The following is a 26,789-nucleotide window of genomic DNA, read 5'->3' as shown; positions in this document are numbered from 1 at the left end:
TATATAGTCTTTGTGAATTCAAGGTAAGCATCCTGCTAGAATCAAGTGTCAAGGAAGAAATTTGGTGAAGGAAGAACTTTTATTTAAAAATAAACAAATAGGCAAAAAAAATCTGACTATATTTAACAGAAGTAATAATCATTTATTCCTAATTTGTTTTGCTAGTGTGCCAGTAGGTAATCTTCTCCCCCAAATATGATTTTTTATAAAAAATTGAATTAGTGGTTTTAATCACTTCTTTTTTTTTTTTCTATTAGCAAGTTGATTCTATCTTGACCAAGATTAGCCATCCACCTATGCTTTTTACGTGATTTTTTGGAAATAATTGAATGTGTTTATAACTGACCATCCTGGAAAATAGTTTCATAAACTTTTAGTTTTCCTTATAGTAACAAGCAAAATTATTCATCCTAACTGAGCTAATATTTGTAAGATGGGGAGAAGATTTTCCCTCTAATTCATGTTACAGGGATATTTTAAATATTTATAAGTTGGCATAAAGAACATTAAAATTATGAAATGTAAATTATATCATGTTTCTTATTCTATATCTCAACAGATCCAGAACATTTTAAGCTAATTGATATCACAGAAGAAAAAGAAGCAGATACTTCTATTCATTTAAAATGGGAAGATAGTAACCTAAATGCTAATTGTACAAGAAACTCTTTATCCTACAATTTTGAGTGTAAGAATGTTTCTGGGTAATTTCCCCTGATCCTCCATAGGTTGTAAAATATGCTTATATCTTAACTGGGTTCTGGATTCACATTTTTGATTGTTTTGTATGCCATACAGACCATTATGTTTAATAATACTTTTTATAAAATCACCAAAAATTAATCAAAAATCACTTATCTGAAAATGAATTTACTAGCAGTTCACTAGAGGCATGTAGAGGCTCTAGTTAATGAATATTGCTGTATGGAGCAAGGGCTGATAACAAAAACAAAAGACCAGGTAATCTATTAAAGAGAGAACTGTATTTAGAATTAGGAAAGCCTGAGTTCAGATCTTGCCTCAGAGGTTTACTTGCTGTGTGATCCAGACAAGTCACTTAATCTGTCTGCCATAATTGTCTTATTTATAAAATATAGGTGATGATATCATCTATCTCACAAGACTGCTGCAAAGTTCAGATAGTATATGTAAAGTGAATCCCAAAATTGTACATTGTGGTAATCTTAGAGCAATTTGATGCAGAGTAAAGTTCAATCATGGTGAAGGGGTAGTTTATGATTATGTTTATGGGTTTAGGTTTATGACAAGTCAGTCAACTTGCATCATAGGATTCTTTTAAAGTAGAAATAAACTTATACTTTCAAATAAGATAAATAGAAGACTGCTACAAACAACATAATGTATTCTTTAGAATCTCTAATATCCAACTATATGCCATAATGGCCCATTCCTACCCCATGTTGCATCAAATAAAGATATTTAATAAATTTGTAAAGTTATTGAAAATATAATTGTGGTTAAACAGTGTCCAGGTCAATTATTACAGGAAGACTAGTGGATAGGTCAGAAATCTGTAATCTGTGTCCTAGTTTAATGGGAAAATCAGATCTAAGGAATAATGGGGGACCAGAAACTATAGTGAAAGGCACAAAGGAAAAAGCAGAGTTGAGACACTGCAAAGTCTGATTATATCAGAGGAATGGGAATTATATGTGATGGGCTGAATCCATGATGTATCAAAGAGCCACAATAAATTTAATGGTGTTGGAAGGTAGTCTTCAAAATCACAGCAATGCAGAAGCATTAAGACTCAAGGACTGTTGGGAGCCAAACATTTTCCAGATCATCTCATCTAAGGTTGATGCGTGAACTTTAATTAGGAATGATAAGTAATCCCCCCTCCAAAAAATAAAATATCAGTTATTGACTTTTATACTGAGCCATCTTCTTTTCTTCAATTATAGTATCAGAGTTCATGGAGCAAATTGCAAATTTGGCTAGGGAATCGGTAACATATTAGATTTGTGCCAGAAAATATAATAATTATTTCTTTCAGGTAAAAACCAGGATGGCAACAAATTACTTGGTAATCAATCAGGAAAAAATATGAATGAAATAAAATTCATTAATTTGTTGCCTCAACAACTTTACATCTGCCATGCCTCTGTTACTTATCACAACTACACTTTTAAAGTAATGAAAATGAATATTACAACAGACTTTGGAGGTAAGTGTAGAAATTTTATTTTAATTTTATTGACATAATATTTGCTCCCTTTTCTTTCTAACCTGATGAATGATGAATGATGATAGGAGGATGAAAAGATGGGGTAGAATTGGAGGAAAAACATTTCAAATGGGTATACTTTGCTACGTATGTGATCTTAGACAAATTATCTCAATCCTTTGAGTCTTTTTTTCATATTTGTAAAATGACAGCAAAAATTAATACTACCTGGCATAGCTGTTGTCAAAATCAAGAGTCATAAGACATGGAAAAGTTTGTTTAATTTTTTTTCTTTTAATTATATCAGATCATATATACTCTGTATGAGAGTCAATAGGATAGAGAGCTGGCTTCAGAGTCTGGAAGATCTGGGTTCAAGTTTTTCCTCTGACACATAATGGCTATGTGACTGTGAGCCAGTCACCTAACCTTTCAGTTCCCTCAAGCAATTCTTTAAGAATACATGATACAATGAAAAGGCTTCTCTATTTTGTTAAGAAAACTCCTCTTCAGGATCTCCTCATGCTGATAAAACCACAGGTCCAGGAAAAATATGAAAAAAAAAGTTTCTTATTATTCCAGTACTAGTTCCTTTGTGGAAGATCTATAGATGGTAGTTAATAAGAGTCACAACAAATTATGGATGAATGGTGAGCTACACTGTTGGAAGAAAAATGCCTTTTTTGTGAGATCCCATTTCCATTTAATATTTAAACATTGTTATTCTTGTTACTTTTCAATATTAATAAGTAATCATTAAGTGAAGCATGATTATTATTACAGTTGTTGGCTAAATTCATGAGGTCATTCATTGAAGGCCTTATGATTTCTTCATCATCATTATTATCACCACCACCACCATCATCTTAACTTTTCTGATGGAGTTCAAATAGAAATGATCCCAGGACAAGTCACTATCTTACTATCATTTTCATAGATTTGATGTTCTACAGACTTTTATTGAATAGCAAGATTTAAAAAAAAATATGTTTTTGTAGATGTAAAAAAGAAATAGAACACAAGCTCATTTTTGGTAGGTCCCCTGAAAGCAAACCTAGAACAAATCTCATAGCAAGCAGGGCAATATGATGATTATATATGTCATCTTCTTTCCATGTGATTTTGATTTTCTTAGCTATAAGGACAAGAATAATGGTCATTATTCTTTATTGTTATATACAACTCTTGAAAATTCAAAGAATATAATTGGAAATCAACTATCTTGTCAATTTCAAAGCATGGCTTTAAAGAATCAAGAACTTAATGTAATAACTGCATTTAACATATATGCTTTTACTATAGCTATGGACAAGTCACCCAACATCTCTTTTCTTTAGTTATTTTCTAAGAATAGAAGTCACAGAAGAATACTGATTTTCATCAAAAGAGTAGTAGTCCATACCAAGAATTCCCCACATAGATAAAAGTCACAAATCCACCCCCCAACTCTCCACCCTGCTCTGCAAATAATTAATACCATTCTATTTCTGTGACAGAGCTACTTCTTTCTTCTATTTCTTGTTTTGATATGATTAAATTTCAGAAACTTCCTAAAACTATCCTTTTAATTTAGTTGTGAAAGAAAAAAGAAATATGGACACTGGTATACAGAGAAGATGTTTAGGCTAAAAATGTTATTAGATTCAATAAATTAGCAATTAATATTTAGTATTTTCATTATTATGGAAGACAAATTATCCCTTGATCCTCAGTAGATCAGTGATAAATATCTGAATGGAACTTCTTTAAAATATAAAAAGTTCCATTATTGTATCCATTTTTAAATTTAATATGTCATTGTCTGATTACTATGATTAAACTTGTACTTATAGGAAAATTTCATACTTTTGAACACTTTATTGAAAAAATAATTTCTATAACTAATATAACTTTTTATTTGTTTTTTTTTCTTTTGTGCTATAATAGCAGTAATTGGTAAAAGTAACAGTAGAATTTGAAATAGCTTTGTGATTATTTATTTCTCACTTGCCAAATATTGGTTGAATTTGTGTCAATTTTTTAAAACCCAGGATTCTATAGGTTTTACTGGAATTGCCACCTAGGAACAAGACCTCTATAGAAGTATTTATATAAGCATTTTCAAATTTATAAATGTGAGACTAGTAATAACATCAATCTTCATTATTCCATAGGGTAAATTATTATTTTGCGATTCCAATTGATGTCAATGAAAAGTGTCCAAATTATGAATCCACAAAATCCAGTTGAGAAAAGTAGAGTAGCAGAATATGTAGGTGATGTAGGGTCCCACAACCACTCATTTTCCTGGAGTATCCCTAAATCAAAACATAACAAAAAATCTCTAGGACTCATTAAGTATTATCAATTCAATTCAATTTAAAAGCAATTGTCAAGTGTTTGCTACTAGCAGTTGTGTCAGGTCCTGGGAATATAAAAACAAAAACTCAGAATTAATAATCAAGAAATTTATATTTTATTTGGGGGAAAAACATGTTCACAGATGGCATGACAAAATAAATATATAGTGAATGCAAATTAATTTTGAGAGGACACTAGCAACTGAGAGAAAACAGGAAAGACCTCGTGAGGGAGATAGCATATGAGCTGAGACTGGAGGAAGCTATTCTACAAGAATAGATTAAATTCAGTCAATTGTTTCCAATTAAATCAAATCAAGAATATTGACATAGAATTATGAAATTGTTTTAATTAATGAATTCATGTATGTTTAAGATTTATAAAATGCTTTCCACATTAATGTTTTCATATCATTTCTTTAATATCTCCCATTCCTTTAATAGTTCCTGCAAGACCAAGCAATTTGACATGGACATCAAAAAGTGAAACAGAAATTAAAATTTCTTGGGTTGCACCTTCAGGCTCTTTTCATGGCTTTGTCATCCGGAGAAACAATACAGAGATAGGTAATTTTTAATCACTTTAATTTCAGGCTATCCTATGACCTTCCAGGGAATCTTGAATGAATCAGACATTCATGGAGACATCTATTTAGCTAGTGTAAAGGAATTTCAAAGAAGTCTACCATAACCTCTAGGATTCCCCAGCTTTTGAAATAATATAGCCATTTGAAGATTTTTACAGAATTTCCTAGTCTTTCTAAGGTGTATTCCTGGACTTCAGTCGATCAATTAAGAAGTTTTTAATCAATTATCAAGCTTTTATCATGCATCAGGAATTATACTAAAGCTAGAAATATGACAACCGTTGACCTTGTCAATCAGTTAGTTAACAAGCATATATTAGTTGCCTGTTATGTGCCAGATACTGTGTCAAATGATGGGCATACCAAAAAAAGGCAAAATATGGTTCCTAATCTCAAGTAACTCAAAGAATTTTTAAAATTATTTTATTTTTTCAATTAATTTTTTTTCTTCTTCCTCCTCTCTGGAAAAAATGATGAAAAAAAGTAAAATAAATGAAAGAAAGTAAAATTCTTATAACTTCTTAATAACATTATAAAATTCTTATAATATATATGCAGTTAAGCAAAGATATTCCCACATTGGCCATGTCCAAAAATATATAATTCATGCCACATGTAGAATTCATCTTCTCTCTGCTAGGTGGTAGACTGAATTCTTCTCTATCCAATTTCAGGAATCATGGTTAGTCTTTCATACCATTCAGTCTTAGTAAGGAAAGAAAGTGGTCAAGAATGCTGAGAATTTAAGCAACGGGAAGCACTTTCCTAGTCTAATATATTAGGGGACAAAATTGGGAATTTATTCAGAGAAGTTTCAAGACCCAGACCACTATCTGATCAAATAATTAGAATATAACCAAGGATCTGGGGGGGAAAGGGGTAGGAAGGAAAGGATATCAGCATCCTGAATGAAGCTTGATATAGGAACCCTGAGGAGATTTACTTCTACTTTGAAAGATAAGATGCAAAGAAAGGAGATAAGAATTTCAGGCCTGAGCACCAATGTTAACTAAGCCATGGAAACAGGATGTGACCACATATTTGGGAAATAATGTTTATATTTAAACATTTTCCTCATGAATTTAATAAAGATAAATTCATGATTTAGAGCAATAAGATCACATTTAGTTCTTAATTATATATTTCATTTGGACATTTGAATATTATTTAAAAGAGCATTTTCTGTGTTTACATGTTCCAGATTATTTTACATTTTTAAAATGTGATTATTTTTTAAAAATAGATTGTGAATCCAATTCTACAACCAATTATACTCTTTCAAAGTTGGATCCTTATACGAAATACAATGTATCAGTAACAGCCTTCACAAAAGGAAAAACACGAAGGGAGTCAGATGCTGTGAATGAATTCTTTTGGACAGATATTGGAAGTAAGTCATATTTGTTTTCTTGTTTTTTTAATGACATAATTAAAACTTTTGAATGTTCTATTTAAACACTTGTAGTTATGTCATATTTGGATGGAGTATTGATTAGTCTGACAAATTCCGTTTGTATAGCACATTCCTCACAACCTCACTGTGACCAGGATAGTAGTATCCTACCTTGAATATCAGTAAAGAGTAATTCTTGTCTCAAGATTAACAAGCCCCTGAATGCTGTCCTCATTTTAGTCTCCAGAAGGATCAGATCTAGAAAACATTCAAGCAATCTAGAAGGCAGTAGCTGAATCTACTAAGGTACATAGACTCAGGAAAAATGTCTTACTTAAAACCTGAGAGAGTGAAATACACTATAGATTGGGACACTGATTTAAATATTACAGGTCCCATGTTTGCGGTTGTCCTGTGCTTTGCATGCTCAGATATACTAAAGTTGTTTTTTTTAAATCCCCGTTGGAGAATGCATCCAAATGTTTTGTAAAAAATAATGTCAAACATCTGAAACAAAAATTCGTATGTTTATAGAGGCTCTATAACTGCTTCTACTCATTCTTTGATTTCTTAATCCAGGAGTGTGTTTCATTGTGTTGGAATACAAAGGAAATAAAGAGAAACTAAAACAATTAGTAAAATGCATTCATTGTATTTAAAATTATTCAGAAAGAAGTTAGCAATAATTTCTATTTTTGAATATGATAATTTTTTAAAATTCTATTTTTATGTTACAATGAATTTACTAAAAGAAGTTTTAAAGTCAAATATGCTGAACTCAATAAAAGCATTTTTCATTCTAAAAATACACTTTCGAGATAGGATCCTGGAAGGAAGAGAAATCATTCTGTAGCAAAAAAATTTTTTTAATTTGTTTTGTTGCAATGTCTCCTATAAATAATCACCCCTTTTGTTCTCTCACCCATGAATCTTCTTAGAGAAATGATAAAAATTCAAATGTTATTTTACAAATTAACATCTAAACATAAAAATATATGGAAAATCTATTTAAAGTGTTTTTATAAGCTCTGTTCTCAAAAGATCATTAATTCAACAAAAAGTATATAGAATACAGAATATTGATCTTGAACTGTAGAAATCTGTATTTAATTCAGCCTTTGATATCTACTAGTCATATTTGTTGACAAATAAGCCTCAGTTTCCTTATCTGTCAACTGGTACTATAATACCATTTTACAAGGTTTTAATGAAGTTCAAATGAGCTAACATATGTAAAATGTTTTGCAAAAACAGTTTTCAAGAACCATATAATTGTTAAAAATGTTTTATTTTGGCATATTCAAATATGTGTGAATATTATATATGTATATATGTAACGTTATTGTAATCTTGAGGTGTTTAAAAATAGAAAAATTACCAAATTTATCAGTTTGTCTTTTCCCTCAATCACAATATGAAAATGATGATAATATAAATAATAATCATAATAACAATAACAATTCACATTTATATGGAGCCTCTTATGTCCTAGGCACTAAGTACTATTTAAAAATATCATCTCATTTGATCTTCACAGCTATTTTTATTTTGCTATTGAGAAAACTGAGGCAAATAGTCATGTAACTAGTAAGTATTTGAAACCAGAATTGAACTTAGGCCTTCCTGACTCCAAATCAATGCTCTATCCACTACACTATCAATTGCCTTTGATATGTAACTGAATTATAGTATTTTGTATAGTATCTAGGGAGTGTTATTTATTACCTACTTTAACTTCATGATGCTGTGAAATAAGACACTAGGAGTTTTATTATCTACTTTCTAACCAAAAGAAAACTTAGGCTGAGTAGAGTAAAATAATTTGTCCTTCACTAATGGCTTGTAAATATTAGAGGCAAGGTTTGAATGTAGATCTTTCAATCTCCAGGTCTAACATTTCTCCCAAGTAACTATCTCTTACCCCTTTATTCACTGTTAATTAATTTTTTAATACTATTTTGACCAAAATTTCCCTAAGTTCTTTTAAGAAAACACTTTTCAGCATTATTTAACAGAGAATATTCAAAGTTGATTTAATTTTTTTCCTGGTTGACCCAGGGCATACCATCACATTTTGAGACAGTGAATAGGACAGGGATTTTGCTTCTATCTTCAATGGTCCCAGCCTTCTGTTTCCTTATTTTTTTTGGTCTGAGATAATTTTTCAATGCTATCCCTCACTGTTTTCTATTATAGATAATCTGTTTCCTCATATTACAAAGTTAGTAGATTTTATAACTACTATTAGTCACTTCCTTCTGGGATTCAAAAAAGATTTTTAATAGTTGATGGTGTTAAAAATCTATATTGCTAAATTAATCAGAATTATTATAAATAAGCAAAGCCTTCCAACTCACAATTTCAACATTTTCTCAGATAGGACACTAAAGTGTCAAGCCATTTTGGGGAGATTGTCTTGGTGTGAGATCAAATAATCTCAATACTATGTAAGGGTGGAACTATAAAAAGAACAAAAGATTAACATAAAAACAATGATTATCATAAATGGTAGCTGAGTCATTACTTTGATACTCTAATATCATAGTCCTCAATTTACTAAATGAAAATATAGACATGGCACTAAAAAATGGAGAGAGTTACTGTTCCATACCAGATATATGGAGAGGAAGTCTGTGCAAGAGGAGACAAAATTTTGATATTTAAAAATCAATTCTCAAGAAATATGAAGGATGAAAAAATACAAAATGGTTGGAAAAAGTCACCGATATAATTACTACCAAAACAAAGATACTCTGGAAATGTTACTATTGATCTAGCTACTGTCTCTTTCATTTGTTTAAAAAATTGTGAGAATGTTTACCAAAATAAAAAGAAAATTCCTGAGAAAATCCTGAGAAGGTACCAGGAAATCTTTCACAAATAACATTCTATATCAGACCACATCACTATATGCATTCAATTATAATAATAACTTAGTTTTACAGAATTTTTACATACATTATTACATACATTATCTCTTTTGATTCTGAGAACAGAGCTGAGAGGTAAGCACTATAAATATTATTGCTGAAATTTCACTTAAAAAAAAGAAATAACAACAATAAAAACCCCAATTAAAAACTACCTGAAATTGACGGAAATTAAGTAACTTATTCATCAGTAACCCACCTAGTAAATGTTGAAAACTCAGGTTTTGGGGGTTTTAAGTCCATTACTCTCTCTCCATTATACTAAGCTCTTTCAATTTTTTAAAAAAGTTCATAGAATACAAAAATCTCAATGTCAGGTGTTTGTAGCTATTTGTGACTGAGATTCACATGTTAAGATCTTCTAAGATTTCTTGATAGACAAATAATGTAGGTGATTTTATTTAATAACCTTCCAATGTTAATATCAAATGAAATATAATATGGAGGCATATTCTCACCATAAGTGTTCATCAGAGTCCAAGTAGAAGAAGCATTCCCCATAGATACTAAGGATCTCTATGTGTTTCTGTTTACAGATGTTATTGTATTGAAACATCAATAGAAAAGGTATTGCAAAGCCTCTGAAAATAGATTGTTTATCTTCTATATTATAATTTGCAGTAGGATGAGACACTGAAACAGATCATCCATCTGTGTATGCGAGAGTGTAGCAATATATATGCATATGTTAGTAGATAACACACATTTTGTACACATACACATGTATGACTATATTTGAACACACATGTGTTTATATATAGGTAAAACAGGTGCCAGAACATTGTGGAGAATACCTATAAGATGATAGATCCATGTATTCTGTGTTCATTCCCATCAAGGAATAAATCTTAGATTTTATAGTTATTAATATATTGAAAATCTTATAATGTAAATTAATGGATTATTTAAAAAGTAGATTTTTCCAAAAACTTATACTTAACTTACGAATGATGAAAACTGAAAAGATGTCATTCTTTTTTTTTTTTCAAATAGAACCAGACAAGGTTAAAGACATGAAAGTACATTTAATGGGTGATAATACTGTAATAGTGATATGCAAGGAGCCAGATAAAACGCATGGTCCCAATTTGACCTATTTTTTGAACATGACACCTCCATACAAGGATCAACCCAAACAGAACAGAAGTTGCCAATTTACACTGGAAAATCTTCCTTTCATGACTGCTTATAATTTTACGGTAAGACACATTTTTAACCTTTAAAAATCTGATTAAATCTTTGTCTAATTGTGCTGGACATTTGAAGGAAACAATACATACTTGATTTGTTGATCCAAATTTCAAATTTATCGGCCTCATGTTCAAATTATGGCATGTGCTTATATATATTTTGTGATGATCGTGTATTTAAAATCAGCCTGAGTCAGGAATTCAGATTAAGGGAAAAATCTTCAATCTTTATTGAAGTGAAGAGATGAATAAGGATTGCGATAGAGATATGGGCAAGAAAGATTGCGATAGCAATGTGGGCAGCTGCGACAGGAGGCCAGCTAACAGAGAGAGATCTGAGATGAGAAAACCGTCGCAATGGCAATGCAAAGTTCCTCCTTCCCCTTCCTTTTCCACTCTCCTGCCTCCACCCACCAAAATCGTCATTTCCTATACAACACATCAGGACTTGCACAAAGAGTGGGGGGGGCCATTCTTTCTCCAAGCTTATATATTAATAGAGCATGGTCCAATTACTATTTAGCCTCATGTGCTTGGGACCTCAGTGCATCAACTCAAGCCTCAGCCCATTACATATTTTATTATAGTTTAAAATTTTTTAGCTTCTCAGTTTTTAATAAATCCTTGCCAGGCTTTTAAAAAAAAAAATCCAAAGATTGCCATGTTATAATATTGGCTATATCAGGAATTCTTCTGATAAGAGTTTGATATTGGACTGATATGTTTGCGTTACACAGGTCAATTGATTTCTTTGCTCTATGATCATACATCTTCAAATTTAGCCAAACATTTTGTTTATGAAAGTTATTTTTCACAAGAGTAATACAATGAGAGAGGATGGAGGGCTCAGTGACAGCTTAAAATCATTACTTGGGGAAAGCAAGCAAACTATAATTTAAACCAAAAATACATATCTTGCTTATTTTGAATTACTAGCATATAGTTGTTTTTAATGAAACATTATTATTCAATGTTAGGGTCCAAATGCATTTTCGTTTCAGGGTCTCAACTATTTACATGCCATAAAATGAAATGGAGCTGACAAATAGGCAATAATCTTCATGGTTGGTCTTGTTTTCCTGACTGAATAGTTCCCTATTCCATAATTGAATGTATCAGTGGGTCTCTCACCTTGGTACTACCTCTGTTTTTTTTATAATGATCTTTGATATCTTTTCAGAGGAAGAGCTAATCCCAAATTACTAGTCTTCACTCTTTTTTTTCCCATGGATTTAGTCTTCTTGGCACTTTTCACTGGCAGTGGAGGGTGGGAAGAACTTGGCTTTTTTAAAGACTTGCAGAGGCTCTAGAATAGATCCTAACTCTTGCAAATGAATCACTTGATAAAGATCATTAGATCTCATACTCAGGCTTAGAATTGGAGAAGCTACTGCTCATGCTATTTAAGGTAGGGACATTTTTTTACCCCTGTTTGTGGTTGTTGTTGGTCTGTAACTTATCAATTCAGCTAGCTTATCATTAACTGATATTAGTTAAAGAACTACTACTTGAGAGTCTTAGTTGATGGACCACTTGGTATTTTAAAAGAAGATTGTTGTAAATATTTTTTTCTAGAAACCATCCTTACAAGCAGCTCATTCACTTGGATACACACACACACACACACACACACACACACACACACACACACACACAAATATTAAAGCTAATGTTTATTTCAAATTAATTAGCAATATGATATAAAATCATTGTAAGGATCCTTTTGCTCATGTGTCAACTAACTCATAAAGACAGCTTTGAGAGGAAATTAATATGCCATCAAATCCACACTCATTTTATAAATAAAGAAAACCATGGCCCAGAATGAATGGAAGAGGAGGAGAGGAAGACAAAGAGGGGCAGTTTCTATTGCATACTTTTAAATTTCCTATTTTATTTTCTTTAAGGAAAAAATATTACTTCGGCGTAGCATTTATTTTATAATAACCAGAGAATTCAATATTGTATTATTTTAAAAACATACATGATTTACTTTTAATTACTGCATTGTGAAGTACATTACATTATTAAAATTAAAATTGTGTTTGCGCATGTTTCTTGCATTATATTCAGCTCTACGCTTTCAATTGGAAGAATTATGGAGAGCCAGATTATAGAATGATACAAACAAGATGTAAGTCATATCATCTATCTATCTATCTACCAAAAAAAAGCTATTAAATGCAATTAATTGGTACTACTATTGATAACACTCTGTTGTTAAAAATGGATATTTGAATGTTTTAAAGACCTATACCCATATTTATAACATATTGTATTTTTAAAAATGGAACTTTTTTCACTATGGCACATCTATGGCATATATACATATATACATATATATATACATATATATGTATGTATGTATATATATACATATATGTATGTATGTATATATATATATATATACATATATATATATATATATATGTATTGCAAAGAGTATCAGTATGCCCACTAGCATGCAATTAAAAGTGAAGGAAAGATTAATAGAAAGGAAAATAAACTTTTGAGATTATTCACAGAATTCCACTTTTCATGGTAAGGATTCTGTCCTAGCTTGGAATGGGCAAGATATCCTTTGTCATTGCTTCTCATTGAGAGATTTTGTGAAATAATAGGCAGAAAAATATGATAAGTCTTTAACCCTGTAGGTATTCCTCCAAATGACAAAGATTAAATCCCCTCTCAGATTTACTGGATAGTTTTCAAGATTTATTTTGATAAAGAAAAGAAAAATCTATCCCTGAAAATCAATATAAGATGTTATGTCCTTTTAAAACTTAACTAGGACAATCCTGGGACAATGGAGTCAACTGAACAGAAAGCTGAATCTATATTTTCCTCATTTATTAAATGGAGGTAATAATAGCACTTAGTTTCCAGAGTTGTTATAAGGAACAAATAAGATAATATTTGTAAAATTATTTAGATACTTACTTTGTAAGTGTCACCTTTATTATTATTATTATTATTATTATTATTATAAATAGTAATTAGAAGAATGGTTTTTAAAAATGCATCTCAAAGGAATCTTTATACTCAAAATTAGTATAAAGAAATAGTTAATCCTTAAAGGAATTAAAACAGAAAGGCAATATTTAATGAGATGCAACTTATAGATATAGGCTAAAGATATAAGTTCCTATGGCTTTTCTTAGTTCTCTTCTCCAAAACAACAAGGTCATCCACACATATGAAACGTTTGCCAAGTTGAATTAAGAACTGAAGTTATTCATGACAAATATGGAAATATGTTTAGAAGTTATTCATGATGAATATGGAAATATGCATGTGTTTAACCTAAATGGGATTGCTTGCTGTCTTGCAGGGAGGGAGGGAAAAGGAGAGAGTCTTTGCAAAAGTAAATGCTAAGAGCTACCTTTGCTTATATATGGAAAAATAAAATACTATTTTAAAAAGAAAGAAAAAAAAGAATTGAAGTTATTGAGATGATAGCTCCTAGTAGAAGAGGAAGAAAAGCACTTCATAATAAAGAAAGAACTGGTCTCAAATTCAGAAAGACCTGGGCTTAAGTCCTTCTAATAACACATGCTATCTTTGTGGAAAATTATTCAAAAAATCAGTTAGCTTCTTTGCTCTAGTCAATACTCTATGATCATCAGTTTCAGAGAAGATGCTTACAAATATTCATAGAGAGGATTTGTTCATTCAGGAGTTCCTTATAAAAATGAAATCACAGTCTCTATCCACATTTATTGAATTTATGTATATTTTGAATTGGGTATTAAAATGCATCCTGGATAAAGAGACTAAAGATATTAAGGCCCCAGAAGTCTAATTAGAGATGGGGAAATTGCCAATGCCTGAAACCATTGAAATCATACCATTTAAAAAGCCATCTATTTCTTCAATATATAAGATCAGTCCTCAGGCATATTTCTTCTTATTTGTTGGAATAATAAAAAATTATAGATATCTTCCAGTCCTATAATTCTAGGATTCTTTAAAAATGTCAAAATAGGCGAGAGCTTTTGAAGCATTCTACATACATACTAGTTTTAGAAGTTCATTAAGATTATAATTTGATTAATAAAAATAATGCCAGTTATTATTTTATTAGATTGCATATTCTTTGAGGGCAGCGCTTGTGCCAGTTTTCTTTTTGTGTAAGCCTACTATGAAGTAACATAACTTTCACTTTATAGCTACTTAATGAATGTGTGCCTTGACTTGAATTAACATTACAAAAAAGTTTTAGATTTTCTCTGATTTGTACCCATTTGGGTATTGTTACGTATAAAGACCATGATCTCAAATACTTGCAATACTACTTTAGCCTAATGAATGAATATTTTTAATTTAGTGATTTTTTTTCAGGTGGTTTCAGTTGGTATAAAGTTAAGTATGAAAACTGTACAAAAAATGTTAGTAATCTAAAATGATGTTTTAAAGATATTTCACAGAAATATTTTGTTAAACTTTCTAAGTTTATTTGTTATTTTTATTTTATAGATAATTCCCATGCACTCATCATGTTTCTGACATTTTTGATTATTGTGACATCAATAATTTTATTAATTGTTCTTTATAAAATCTATGATCTACACAAAAGAAGATCAAGGTAAGTCATTTCTCTAAAACTGGGGAAAATACAATAATACTTTTTAGCCAAAAGTCTTGACTCCATAAGACATAAATTATCAACAACCTATTAGCCAGATGTGGGGTAGCCAAGAAACTTGGAATAGGCATATTACAGTAGAATTTAGCATATATCTTAACAAGCAATTATATATAGAGAAGTATAGGAAAAATAATTTGAGTTGACTAGGACCTTACCAATTGGAAGATCACAAGATAATGATATTTAACTAGTACTCTGTCATAATCTGTCTTTTTTTTTTTTAACAGTAATACAGATGAACAGACAGAACTTGTTACAAGAGGTAAGCACTTAAAATTTTTTCTATGGGAAAATATTTTTTCTATCTTTGTAATTGTCATTAAAATAATGTTGTCTGCCAGTACAAATAATACATCTTTAATATGACCTTTGAGGTAACAATAGAAATTTATGAGAATAATTTAACTTAGCCTTTCACTCATTAAAAAATTAGGCCTTTAAAGATAGGCAATATTACTATATGTGAGGAAGAAAGGGAATGTATTCTTTGAGTAGGCAATAGCAGAAAGAAAGATACTGAGGGAATAATAGGGAAAAAAAAAAGAATTGTTTAGTTTGGCTGGAAAATGTAACAAGGAATTATGTAAAATGGGAGTGAAAAGATTGGAAATAAGATTGAAAAGAAAGGTTGGAATCAGTCACCAAAAGGATGGAAATGCCAGGAAAAAAAGATTTGTAATTTCTTTGAAATACAACAGAAATCCACCCAAGATTTTTAAGCAGAGGAGATATATAATTAGGCCTGCATAATCAGAAATTTAGAGTGACAGAAAAAAAGTTTCTTATTCAGGGACAAAATAACTTTTTCTTCCTATATATAGTCTTCTTTAGCTTCTCTTTTCCAGTGAAGAAAATGATTCATTTTAGCATGTGATAACTTTTAAAAATTAGAAACTAAAATTAGAAAAATAGAAAACTGTATTTTTAAAAATTACCCTCAAAAAGGGTACTGTTTTCCAACATGAAACATCAAAAATTGTCAAATTCTAAAGCAGTTCTACACACTTGGGCTTTGCGGGGGGGAAGGTGGAGAACTCTCTAGGGCTTTTATTCAAGCATGTACATGTCTCATGTACATGTATAAGTGGTTTTTTTTTTTTCCATATCTAATGAACTTCTTAGACCTGCAAAGTTTTGTCTTATGGATCTGATACTTCTGTAGATCAGAACCTGGAAAAATCTGGGAAGCTAGTACTCACTAAACTGAAGTATTTCTTAGTTATAGAATCCTTATCTTATTCATCTTTGTCCATCCTTCACTGTAGCAACCTAATACGGTACCTGGTATGTAGTACTCACTCAGTAAGAATTGAACTAATCAATAATTGAGCTTTTCCCATTAGAGTTTGTTTCCACTTAATTTGGCCTCCTTTGAAATGTGAAATAGAACAAGTCACTTAGTCATTCAGTTTGTCTGTCTCAGTCAATGAAAATAAATTAAGTGCATACTATGTGCTAGGCACTTCGCTAAAAAAAAAAATGAGGATACAAATACATAAAAAATGGTCTCTATTCTCTGGAATTTACAAATTAATGGGGGAAGACAACACATAAAAGGAAGCTAAAAAGCTTGAGTGTGTGGTTGGGGAATGCTGGGTTGGGAACAGACAGATACGGTAGGTACCCAAAGTAATGCTGCTGGGGAAAAATGAGATGTTAGAATAGAGCTCCATCCTTAAATGGAGGTTTTAGAGTTTGTGACTCCATATTCCAATCACAGGGACAGAAGGTGTGATAGAATCTCGCAGGCTTTTCTAATAATGAGCTTGCAGGCAAGGGAAAAAAATTACTTTCTAGCTCTACTCATTAATTAGTAAACTAATATATATTTAAACATGGCCCACGAGGGAATTTGATATGTTTTACAATGGATATTCATTTTATGAAATGGTTTTCTTTTTTTTTTAAAGTGGGGTAAATGGGGATGAAATAAAATGTTTCTGTTAATTATTTTTCTTAAATGTACTATGACTGGGCACTATCCTAATTGATGGGGATACCAAAAAAAAAGAAAGAAAGAAAGAAAGAAATATCTCCACCCTCTAAGAGTGAGACTGAGGCAGCTAGGTGAATTGAACACTGAGACTGGAGTCAAAAAGACTTGAGTTCAAATTTAGTTTCAGATACTTACTAGCTGTGTGTCCCAAGCAAATTTCTTATCTGTTGTCTGCCTTAGTGTCCTTGGTTGTAAGATGGAAATAGAATAGTGTCTACTTCTCAAGATTATTGTGAGATTAAATGAGAAAATATTTGTAAAGAATTCAAACACAATGACTGTGACATCATAGATATTGGGGAGAAAAGGCTAAATTTTTTTTTTCTAATTTTCAATGAAGGAGAAAACGCATAGGTAACTAAGTATTCACAGTAGATGGATAATTATCAGGGAAAGAAATTTGAACTAGGTCACCAAGATCTATAAATGGAAAACTAAGGAGTTTTTATTTTGTCCTAAGTGAATGAAGTATTGTTTTTCAATTTTGACCCCTATTGAGGTTTCCTTGGTTAAATACTAGACAGGTTTGCCACTTTCTTCTCCAGCTAATTTTATAGATGAATAAATTCAGGCAAATAAGGTTAAGTGAAAATGCCCAGGATCACCCAGCTGGTACATGTATATGGCTAAATTTAAATTTCCTGACTCCAAATCTGGCACTCTATGCAATGTGCTACCTAGTTGTCTGTGAATAGAAACATTGGAGTTGTTACATGACTAAGGGACCAAAGTCCTCCTCCTCCTATAAATGATGTATAGCATTTATAGAGGCATAGAAATAATTAGATAGTGATCTTCAGGGCAACAAGAATAGAAGCAAGTGAATTTCAGTGTGTTTATTCATTAATTGATCTGCTTCATTCCTTTAGTAAAGTTTATTAAAGACTTAAGTTCCTTTTGTAAAAGGTAGAAAAATACTTTGGAATTATACATATAAAATGACTGGATTTTTCAAAAACATTTTTTTAAAGATGATGAAAAACAAATAATGAACGTGGAGCCAATCCCTGCAGAGATGTTATTGGAAACATATAAGAGGAAGATTGCTGATGAAGGAAGACTTTTTCTGGCTGAATTTCAGGTATGTATCTTTTAAAATGCAACCAAAAATTCTCTATCAGATATCCGAATAATGCAATATTAACTATATTGAATCACACTTGCCTTGATATTTGACACCATGTTATAAAATATACTTGGTTGTTTTGAAAATCCCCTAATGTACAGTCAATCAACACTTATTGTGTGCCTACTATGTGCCAGGTATGAGCTAAATGCTGAGGATAACAAAAAAAGATGGCCTGGGTTTTCAAAAATCTTGGTCTAATGGGAGAGACAAAATTCAAACAACTATGTATAAACAAGATAAATACATCTAAAAAAATCAAACATTTTTCTTCAATTATTTGCATTTATTTATTTTGTTTTTAATTTATAGAATAAAACAAGCATTTTTATCCTTATAGTGTAAGAAAAAGATGATTTCACATGAAATTGCAAATCTATGATGTACAACTTTCTATTCCTTTTAAATATATAATAGTTATCAATGAAATGTCCTTTTTTTTCCTTTTTTTCCTTTTCTATTCCTTTCCCGCATCTTAGAGATGGCTACCATTAGATACAGATTCGCACATGTATAGCATATGTATAACATACATATGCTATACATGTGCATTATATACCTATATTATATAATTTATATAAAGTATTCCATCCATACTTCTATTTATCAGTCTTCAAAAATGAAGTGTGAATTGAAATTTTAAATTCATTTTATCTTCTACCTTTTTTTTTTCTTATAATACTTACTGCCAAGGTAATTCCTTAAAGGAAAATTCTAATATCTTAAAACAAGTTAATTATTTGTAAAGGTTTCTATTGTCAAGTTTAGTCAGAAACTTGTCATTGTGTTACTCATTTAGGCAGGAAGGCAATCGATACTTATAGAAGTATATGATCTGAAATAAAGGAATATTATGTCTTACAGAGCATTCCAAGGGTATTCAGCAAGTTTTCAAGTAAAGATGCACGCAAACCATTTAATCAGAACAAAAACCGTTACATTGACATCCTTCCCTGTAAGTATTTGCAGATTGTTGAGTTATTGTTTTTCAGAATTTACTATGCTTACTTAGCCTGAGAAATACTGTATTATAATGGGAAGACTTGGTTTAGAGCTTGTATCTGCTACACATTGGATATGTTACCCTGGGCAAATTATTCAACACTCCTCCACAACACCCCACAAAACTTTCTAAGGTTTATAGTTTCTATAAGTTATGAGTTGCTTGGATGTCCATTTTAGTGGAAGAGATTTCCACATCAATGAAATCATAAATATATACATATATGTATGTGTGTATGTATAAAAATAACCCAAAACAAACAAAAACCCCTATGTATTCATGGTAGTTTATTTCATAACTTTCTTTTTTTTCTTTTTAATTATAACTAGATGATCATAATCGTGTTGAACTCTCTGAGATAACTGGAGATGCTGGATCAGACTATATCAATGCAAGTTATGTGGATGTAAGTTAAAACAACATTCCAACTGCCTAGTTCTCTTGCCATTTAAGAGAATTGCAATGAATAGTTTCCCTTTTTCTTTTGCTTATCATCAGGATACTTGCCAAGAATTAATTTATATTGTTATGACAGTTCTAATTATATTTCAAAAATGTCATGCATTTTAATTCCAATAATTTAGAATTTATAACAAATTAGATATGTTGTGTGGAAATCTATATTGATGCATCTATAGGAATTTTTATAGTATTATATAGAGTAAGCATATACATTATTAAAAATGTTTGCTCAACTATTTTTGAAAGGCAGCAAAGTTAATATAGATGCAGGCTCTGCCTTTAAGGATTCAAATCTAAAGGGGAAAAAACTTAAATATGTGTAGGCACATTGTAGAATATACAAAGAGGCACATAAAAATACAATTTATATATGTAGACATTATATAGAAACATAATGCATAGGTCAGAAGTAGGGACATTTTATTTGTGGTGGGTAACATGAAATTTATTATTGAGAAGATTGAGTAAAATAGCTATAGATATGTCATCCTTACACTGGGTCAAGTTAGGTAGAGAGAAATGTTTTCTCTTTCCTCATTTGTTAGGGAAGGCTCTATGAAAGTGGAAATTTATATGCTATTTGAATGCTATTAAAAGGGAACCACTTTTCTGGCATGAGGAATGGGAAAAAATTAATCTAGGCAGCATAAAAATCCAAACAAAAAGTATAGAACACTACTTTGGCATATGCAGTAAAAAAAAAATGGATTTGGGCATTTATATGTTTGGGGGAGGGGGGGAAGCGCTTTGCTCAGAAGTGAGTTTGCAATTAACAAATATTTGTCTAATTAATAAACAAATTGAACACATGAAATCTGATGATTAGGAAGCTACACTTAATGATCTAGACAATTATTAAATATCTGTAAAAATAAAAAAAAGTTAAATGAAGTGAACTCTGAGGTTGTTTCAGGTCTTATTCTTTGATCTTACTGTATATATAAAGTGATGATGGTAAAGAGACAGAGAGAGGAGATAATATGGTAGCTCTCATGTAGGAAGAAGTGCTATGGTTTGAAAGTGAAGGATTGAGATGAGTCAAAGTTTATGCTTCAGCCTTTTGCCCATATTGTTAAATTTAATGACAATGAAAACATTAGTACTTTTGTTAAATCCTATATTTTCTGGAATGTTGTAGGGGAAATCAGACTAAAACAAGAGTGCAGTAGCTAATTAATTAATCATAAAGAAGTTCAGAAATTCACACAGTGAGATTAAATAGGCTATTTCAAAACCTTGGCATTGAAAGGAAGAAAGGAAATGAAACATTAGAACTAGAGAATTCTAGTTAGGACAGGTATTTGATTTGGAATCCGGGATAAAATAGATTTGATAATTTAGATCACCTTTAAACTCTGATTTTCATACTAGATAGAGAGACAAAATACACCCTGGCTATAAATGTCATTTCCAAATACAAATTAAGCTGCTCAATCATTATGTCAAAAAAAAAACCCTCTGATTTAAAAATATCTAGAAAATTCATAGTCCAGATTTGGAATGTTTGGGGTGATCTTCTCTTATTTCCATTGTAATTCCAAGGAAATATGCTCACTAAATTATGCCAGAGAGAATTTTGGACTTGAGTTTAAATCCTGATTTTGATACATATTACCATAAATAAAATAGTCAATTATTTTGAATCTCATTTTCCTCAATTAAAATTGGGATTATGACCCTTTAGCATATATTTTCTACAGCTTTCAATACAGCTTTTAAGCTTCATGTTCTAAAAATGTCAATTATTAATATTAATGTTACTTCTACTAATCTTACTATTGTTATTGAAAACTAATTAATAGGATATACTTGCTCATTTTTTAAACAGGGTTTCAAAGAGCCAAGGAAATATATTGCTGCACAAGGTAATCTCATAATATTTCATTCATTTTGTTTTCCATTTTCACATATTAAAATTTTTTTGGAGACTAGTTAACAAGTATGTACTAAATGCCTATTTATGTGCCAGGCCCAGTGCTAAGTTCCAAGTTTATAGAAACAAAACCAGCACAATCCTACACCCCAGAAGGTTATATTCTAGTAGGAAGCTATAATATTAAAAGAGGAGTGGAAGTCAAGCAATAGAGTTTTTGTCTAGATAGTCACTAAAATTAGGAGTGGAGCCACAGAGTAGTAACTTGTCATTTCCTTTCCAGTACCAATGTTGATATTGATTTGGTTATTGTGACCAGAGTCAAGATTAACACATAAAAAGATAGTGGTTCTGGGAGAAAGACCCTCCACAAGCAGGACATGATGTTGTCACTAAGTAGACTTTGATGTTTTGGGAGACAACAATAGGGGAAGTCTGTGGTTGGCTGTTTAGGGTGAATTGAGGTGTTTTTTAATCCACTAACTCACCAATCAGGATGACTCAATTCTACTCACATATCACCTTCTTTATAAGTCTTTTCCCAATCTCCTACATACCTAGTTGTTAGTGTTTCTCTCCTAAAACTGGCAGGTACTTATGTTATTTAGGTAGCCAGGGGATGTAAGTGAATAGATGTCAAGCCTGGAGTCAAGAAGTCTAGAGTCTCTTCCTGGCTTCAAATCTGGCCTTAGACACTTAATAATTGTGTAACCCTGGGCAAGACATCTAATACTATTTGCCTCAGTTTCCTCATCTATAAAATAAGCTAGGATTATGCCAATATCTTTGTCAAGAAAATCCCTGTAAAGTACAAGCTAGATCCCTGGAGGGCCTCAGAGTCAGCCAGAATCAAGATAAATCAAAGTCCTTGGACTTTAGGAGGAGAAGTGATAGAAGTAGGCAAGCTGCCACGTGGCTTGCCAAAGATGCATCCTAGATTCTGGAGTCCAAAGTCCCCAGCCTCTCTCCTCCTTGTCCTGCTGCTAAGTGCCTCTCATTTCTCTCCCTCCCCCCTCCAATCCTTGCCCACAATTATCTTACTATCAAACATTCAGCAAGCACCTATGGTGAGGAGTACATCATCCAAATATATGCTAACAGAGCCATTGTCTCACATCAAATAGGGTCTTAAGTGCTCTCTTGTCTGATTCAGAGTTTCAGCCCTCTACAAATCCCAAATGAGATCATAAAGAGTTAGACACAACTGAACAATCACCATAAAAATTATGCTTTTAGGTTTTTAAGCATTGTGCCATAGAAAGCTTACTTGGAAGCCAGGAGGACCCTGGGTCAAGTTCCACTTGTATCACATACTGAGCAAATAATTTAATGTCTCAGAGTCCTTGGAAAAATTTAAATACTGAATTGATAAGAAAATGCCAATCTGTTTTATCAGTGGAAATTTTTTCACCTTCAAGTCCTTTATATTAATGACATCACAAGTTCATTCCCAATTTATTTCCCTATTATTTTATTTATTCTTAGCAACATAGATGATATATCTGATCCCAAGTGGTTCATGGGTTTCTTAAGAGAAGGACTTTTTATTGTTTTAGTTCCATGTCCTCATCTAGCACAGTATTGAGTAGGCACTAATTTAATTTGGTTGATTAGTTAAGAGCCCTACCTCCAGGGAATATAGAGGTAGTCTCTGGAGGCCCATTCTGAAGAATATCTGTTCTTAGAATGTAGAAGAAAAACAGTGACAGGGTGATTAACAATAGATTGTGTAAGCTTCGGTGTTTAATGGATGACTAGATGATACAATACACAGACAGATACTGTCTGTGTGATTCTGACCAAATCATTTAACCTCTGTCTCTCTCAGTTCTTATTTGTAAAATTTGTAATCTAATCTAATCTAATATCCTACCTCCTAGGGGTTTTGTGAGGATAAAATTATATACCTCATATGAAGTGCTCTTTGCAAACATTAAAGAACTGCATCATTTCTCATCATTATGAATCATTATCATTATTATTGTCACTACCATTATCATTGTCAGATTCACCATTACTACTATCAGCATTATTACAAGGAATAGGAAAGCCTTATCAGTCAATGTGTCTTTATCTACCAGGTCCCAGAGAAGAAACTGTTGATGATTTTTGGAGGATGATTTGGGAACAAAAAGTAACTGTTATTGTCATGGTGACTCGCTGTGAAGAAGGAAACCGGGTGAGAGCTTCTTAGTGTCATGGGAGAGATCACATGAGGAAGGACACTGACCAAGATAAGACAGTATGGTCTATTGGTCCTAGAATCAAGAAGACCTGAGTTCCTACCTTTTAGGCTGATTAACTCTGTGGACCTGAGCAAGCTACTGATACTGTCTGTATTTTGGTTTCCTATTTAAAATGAGGTTAATAATATCTATAGTATCTACCTACAGAGAAACAGTGTTACATAATCGATAGAGGAATGCCCTCAAAGCCAAAAAGAACTGGGACCAAGTTCCATATCTGATACATGGTAATTGTATGCTCCTGGGCAAAATTATTAATGTCTCAATATTCTAGGCAATCCTCTAAAAATATAAGTTAGAAAGAAAGCACTGACATGCATTGATAGAAATAATTTCCTCCACTGAAAGGACATAGAAGTTGTGGTATACTCCTATAATTCCAGCTACCAGGAAGTCCAAGGCTGCTGAATCTAGGGTTTTGAGGACCACAGACTATACTAATTGGGTGTCCACTCCAAGTGTAACACTAATATGATAAACCTTAAGGAGTCCAATAGCACCAAGTTGAATAAAGAGGAATGAACCAGACAATATCAGAAATATAGAAGGTCCAAGTTTCCAAGTTGATAAGAGTGGAATAAGGCCCATGAATAGTCCCCATGTAGACAAGACATAAGGACCTAGCTTTAAAAAAATAAACTTAAAAATGAATAAATGTATAAACATATAGATAAATATGTAAATGAATTAACAGATGAATGAGTGAATGTATAACTGAGTGAATGAAAATGAGTGAATGAGTGGATGGCTAGATGAATATATAAATTAAAGAATGGATGAGTAGATAGGTAGATGAATAAATAAATGATTAAATAGATGCATGGATAAGTATATAAATAAATGAATGGAATTTATTAAATGAACAGATAGAGGAAAAAAAATGAATGAATGAATTTTACAAACTTTGAGTTTTGGAGTAGATCTATGTTGTAATAAAGGGGTTTCCTCATGAGAGGGCTATTATTTAGCCCATAAATAAATATACCAGTTACACAAACATAAATGTGAAATAGTCACTGTTCTTAAGGAACTTACTCTCCTTTGGAAAAACCAAACTTATTTCTAAAAGTATAAATACAATACATACAAAATTTAAAAAGTAATTTGCATAAGGAAGATACTAGCATCTAGAAGGATCCTGAAAGACTTTATTTAAAAGCTGGTATTTGAGGTGAGTCTTGAAAAAAAAATACCCTGGGATTTTAAGAGACAACAATGAAAGTGTAGCCCTGGGCATCTATATAAACATGTATGTAGACATGATAAATCTAGGGAAAAAAAGACATAGACTCACATCCTCTGACACACACCATCTGTGTGATCATGAAGAAAACACAATTCAATTTGTGCCCCAGTATAATTTTTAAACTCTGAGTACAGATTTATCTTTATGAACAAGTGGAGATTTCTTTATTGTGAATTTCTTTCACCACTGAAATCAGAGCTCTAGAACAAATCATAGAGCTATGCATGATTAATATTACAATTAAGAGTTAAAACATAACATATATTAAATATATGTATATATATGACATTGTAGCATATTTAACAATTTTCCCTATTTAAATTTGTCTATTTTCTTTTCAATAAGCTATGTTAAATAACTCACCTACCTTATCATGATGTTTTGGAAAATTACTTATATAACCAAAGATAGGCTTAAGCAGAGTAGAGAGTATTCTAGAAGGTGTGATTTCAGGGATGAGGAAGGGTTCTTATAAGCTAAATGTATTCTTTATGGATACTTGAAGTTATTTCATTAGTTGCTCATCCATTTGTGCTAATAATCACTTTTTTCTCTTCCTATGGTCTCATTCTAATACAATACTCCCATTAAAAATCATCACTGTATTGAACAGTAAAAGATAAAAAGGTATGAAAGTAACAATAAGCAGTAAGCCTTGAAGAGGAAATGCTTAAATAAACTATATAGAGTAACCTGAAAGACCACAGGTTAATATAAAAATGCTTTTTAAAGGTTATGTAACTACTTACTTGGAATAAAATTATAAAGAAAAAGAAATTCAATTCAATTAAACATACTTTTTACTAAATACTTATTTTGTTAAATATTTTTATGAAAATTTGTGAAAATTTTTATGAACTAGAGCCTTCCCTCAAAGAGTATATGTTCTTTTTTCTTGAAGTGAGGGAGGAGGGGAGTAGGAAATACAATAAGCATAAAAACATGTAAATACAAAATGAAGTCAAGTAATTTCTAGGGATAAAAAAAGAACTAAAAACCATTGGGGGTGGGTGAGAAGATGAGAAACCTCCTGTTGGAGCTGACACATAATCTGGATTTCCAAAGGACATAGAAGACCCATTGGAACACATAAGAATGGTAGAAAGGATATTATGTATGAAAAAGAACTTGCAGGCTAAGATTGTACGCAGAAGAGTAATATGAAATGGGGCAGCATGGTGTAGTGAAAAATTAAGCTGGATTTTTTTTCATCAGAGAATCTGAGTTCAAAGTCCTACTACTTCATAGTTACATGACAGGATAAGTCAACTTTCTGAACTTGGCTTATCTGTAAACTGGAATAGATAATATCTATTATTATAGATATTATCTAAGTATTATATAAGTATATTATATAATTATATATAGCTATAGTAATTATATATATTATATAATATATTATAAATATTTATATCTAAGTATGCTTTTTTTTTTTTTTTGCTGAGGCAATTGGGGTTAAGTGACTTGGCCAGGGTCACAGCTAGGCAGTGTTAAGTGAGACCAGATCTGAACTCAGGTCCTCCTGACTTCAGGGCTGGTGCTCTATCCACTGCACTACCTAG

General features: G+C 31.4%; 1 protein-coding gene across 4 annotated transcripts in view; it reads left to right on the top strand.

The window, feature by feature from the left end:
- The window catches only part of PTPRC (protein tyrosine phosphatase receptor type C), a 134,119-nt gene that overhangs the window by 86,597 nt on the left and 20,733 nt on the right, over positions 1-26,789 (top strand). For all 4 annotated transcript variants that reach the window (XM_051998700.1, XM_051998703.1, XM_051998702.1 and 1 more), the window contains 13 exons: positions 560-688; positions 2,018-2,188; positions 4,972-5,094; positions 6,358-6,504; positions 10,431-10,636; positions 12,701-12,761; positions 15,104-15,212; positions 15,503-15,537; positions 18,243-18,352; positions 19,262-19,352; positions 19,730-19,806; positions 21,691-21,727; positions 23,817-23,914. In XM_051998700.1, coding sequence (XP_051854660.1) covers positions 560-688; positions 2,018-2,188; positions 4,972-5,094; positions 6,358-6,504; positions 10,431-10,636; positions 12,701-12,761; positions 15,104-15,212; positions 15,503-15,537; positions 18,243-18,352; positions 19,262-19,352; positions 19,730-19,806; positions 21,691-21,727; positions 23,817-23,914 — 1,394 coding nt within the window. The remainder of the gene's footprint in view (positions 1-559; positions 689-2,017; positions 2,189-4,971; positions 5,095-6,357; positions 6,505-10,430; positions 10,637-12,700; positions 12,762-15,103; positions 15,213-15,502; positions 15,538-18,242; positions 18,353-19,261; positions 19,353-19,729; positions 19,807-21,690; positions 21,728-23,816; positions 23,915-26,789) is intronic.

The sequence above is a fragment of the Antechinus flavipes genome, chromosome 4 (assembly GCF_016432865.1).
Source record: "Antechinus flavipes isolate AdamAnt ecotype Samford, QLD, Australia chromosome 4, AdamAnt_v2, whole genome shotgun sequence".
Taxonomy (NCBI): Eukaryota; Metazoa; Chordata; class Mammalia; order Dasyuromorphia; family Dasyuridae; genus Antechinus; species Antechinus flavipes.
The sequence above is the reverse complement of the archived record's forward strand: the minus strand, read 5'-3'. Positions and strand labels throughout refer to the sequence as shown.